At 69.3% G+C, this 1,099-nt stretch overlaps 1 protein-coding gene across 1 annotated transcript; it reads left to right on the top strand.

The window, feature by feature from the left end:
- Positions 1-224: 224 nt before the first annotated feature.
- On the top strand, positions 225-1,018 carry LOC113408703 (plexin-A3-like; the record flags this gene model as incomplete). Its single annotated transcript, XM_026662083.2, has 2 exons — positions 225-368; positions 784-1,018. Coding segments are annotated over 2 exons (379 nt in total), but the record flags the coding sequence as incomplete, so codon positions are not given.
- Between the last annotated feature and the right edge of the window lie 81 nt (positions 1,019-1,099).

The following is a 1,099-nucleotide window of genomic DNA, read 5'->3' as shown; positions in this document are numbered from 1 at the left end:
AGTGAGGGGCACCGGCAGGGCTGGGGGGGTGGGGAACCCAGGGCTGGGCTAGCAGGGGGCAGCGGGTCGGGAGTGAGGGGCACCGGCAGGGCTGGGGGGGTGGGGAACCCAGGGCTGGTCTAGCAGGGGGCAGCGGGTCGGGAGTGAGGGGCACCACTGGTGCTGTGTCTGGCCCGGACGCCTGGGTCCAATCTCCCTCCCCCTTTCACTGTCCCACCCCCCAGGGCAGGAACCTGATCCCGGCGGCCGCCGGGGGGGCCCGTCTGAACTACACGGTGCTGATTGGGGGGGAGCCCTGCGCCCTGACGGTGTCAGAGACCCAGCTGCTCTGTGACTCGCCCAGCCAGACAGGGGAGCAGCCAGTCACGGTGCGTTGCTGAGGGGAAGGGGGGGCACGGCCAGGGGCTCCCCCAGGGGGTGGGGCTGGGGGCACGTGTCCTGTGGGGGGGCCAGCCCCTTGCTCTGTGGTGTGGGGGCGGGACACAGGGTGGATCAGAGATCACAGGGGCTGGGGGGTGAGCAGTCCCTCTTGGGGAGCTCTGGGGGGAGGTTACATATGTGGGGTGCGTTCGGGGGGGACAGACTGAGTGGGGGGGCTGGGAGGGGGTTGTCTCATCAGATCCAGGGGGGAATTTGTACCCCCCCCATTGCAGATCTGGGGGGGTTGCCAAAATGTGGGGGGAGGTGCCCCCGATTCTCCCGTCCCACGTTCTGGGGGGGTTCGTTCCTGGGAAGTTGGGGGGTGCCCCCCTGTCTAACCTCCGTTCCCTCCCCTCATTCCAGATCCTGGTGGGGGGCCTGTCCTTCTCTCCCGGCTCCCTGCACATCTACCCCGAGGCGGCCCTGCCCCTGGGGGCGCTGGTGGGGCTGGGCGTGGGGGGGTCCCTGTTGCTCCTGGCCATTATCGGGGTGCTGGTCGCCTACAAGCGCAAGACCCGTGACGCCGACCGGACCCTCAAGCGGCTGCAACTGCAGATGGACAATCTGGAGTCACGGGTTGCGCTGGAGTGCAAGGAGGGTGAGGCTGGGGGGCAGGGAGGGGGGCAGGAGCACAGAGAGGGGGTTGGACTGGGGGGTTGAAGCGCAGGGAGAGTGGGGG

Source organism: Terrapene carolina, unplaced genomic scaffold (assembly GCF_002925995.2).
Source record: "Terrapene carolina triunguis isolate 2854851 unplaced genomic scaffold, T_m_triunguis-2.0 Scaffold22283, whole genome shotgun sequence".
Lineage (NCBI taxonomy): Eukaryota > Metazoa > Chordata > Testudines > Emydidae > Terrapene > Terrapene triunguis.
Note: the sequence above shows the minus strand (reverse complement) of the source record. Positions and strands in the feature narration are given on the sequence as shown.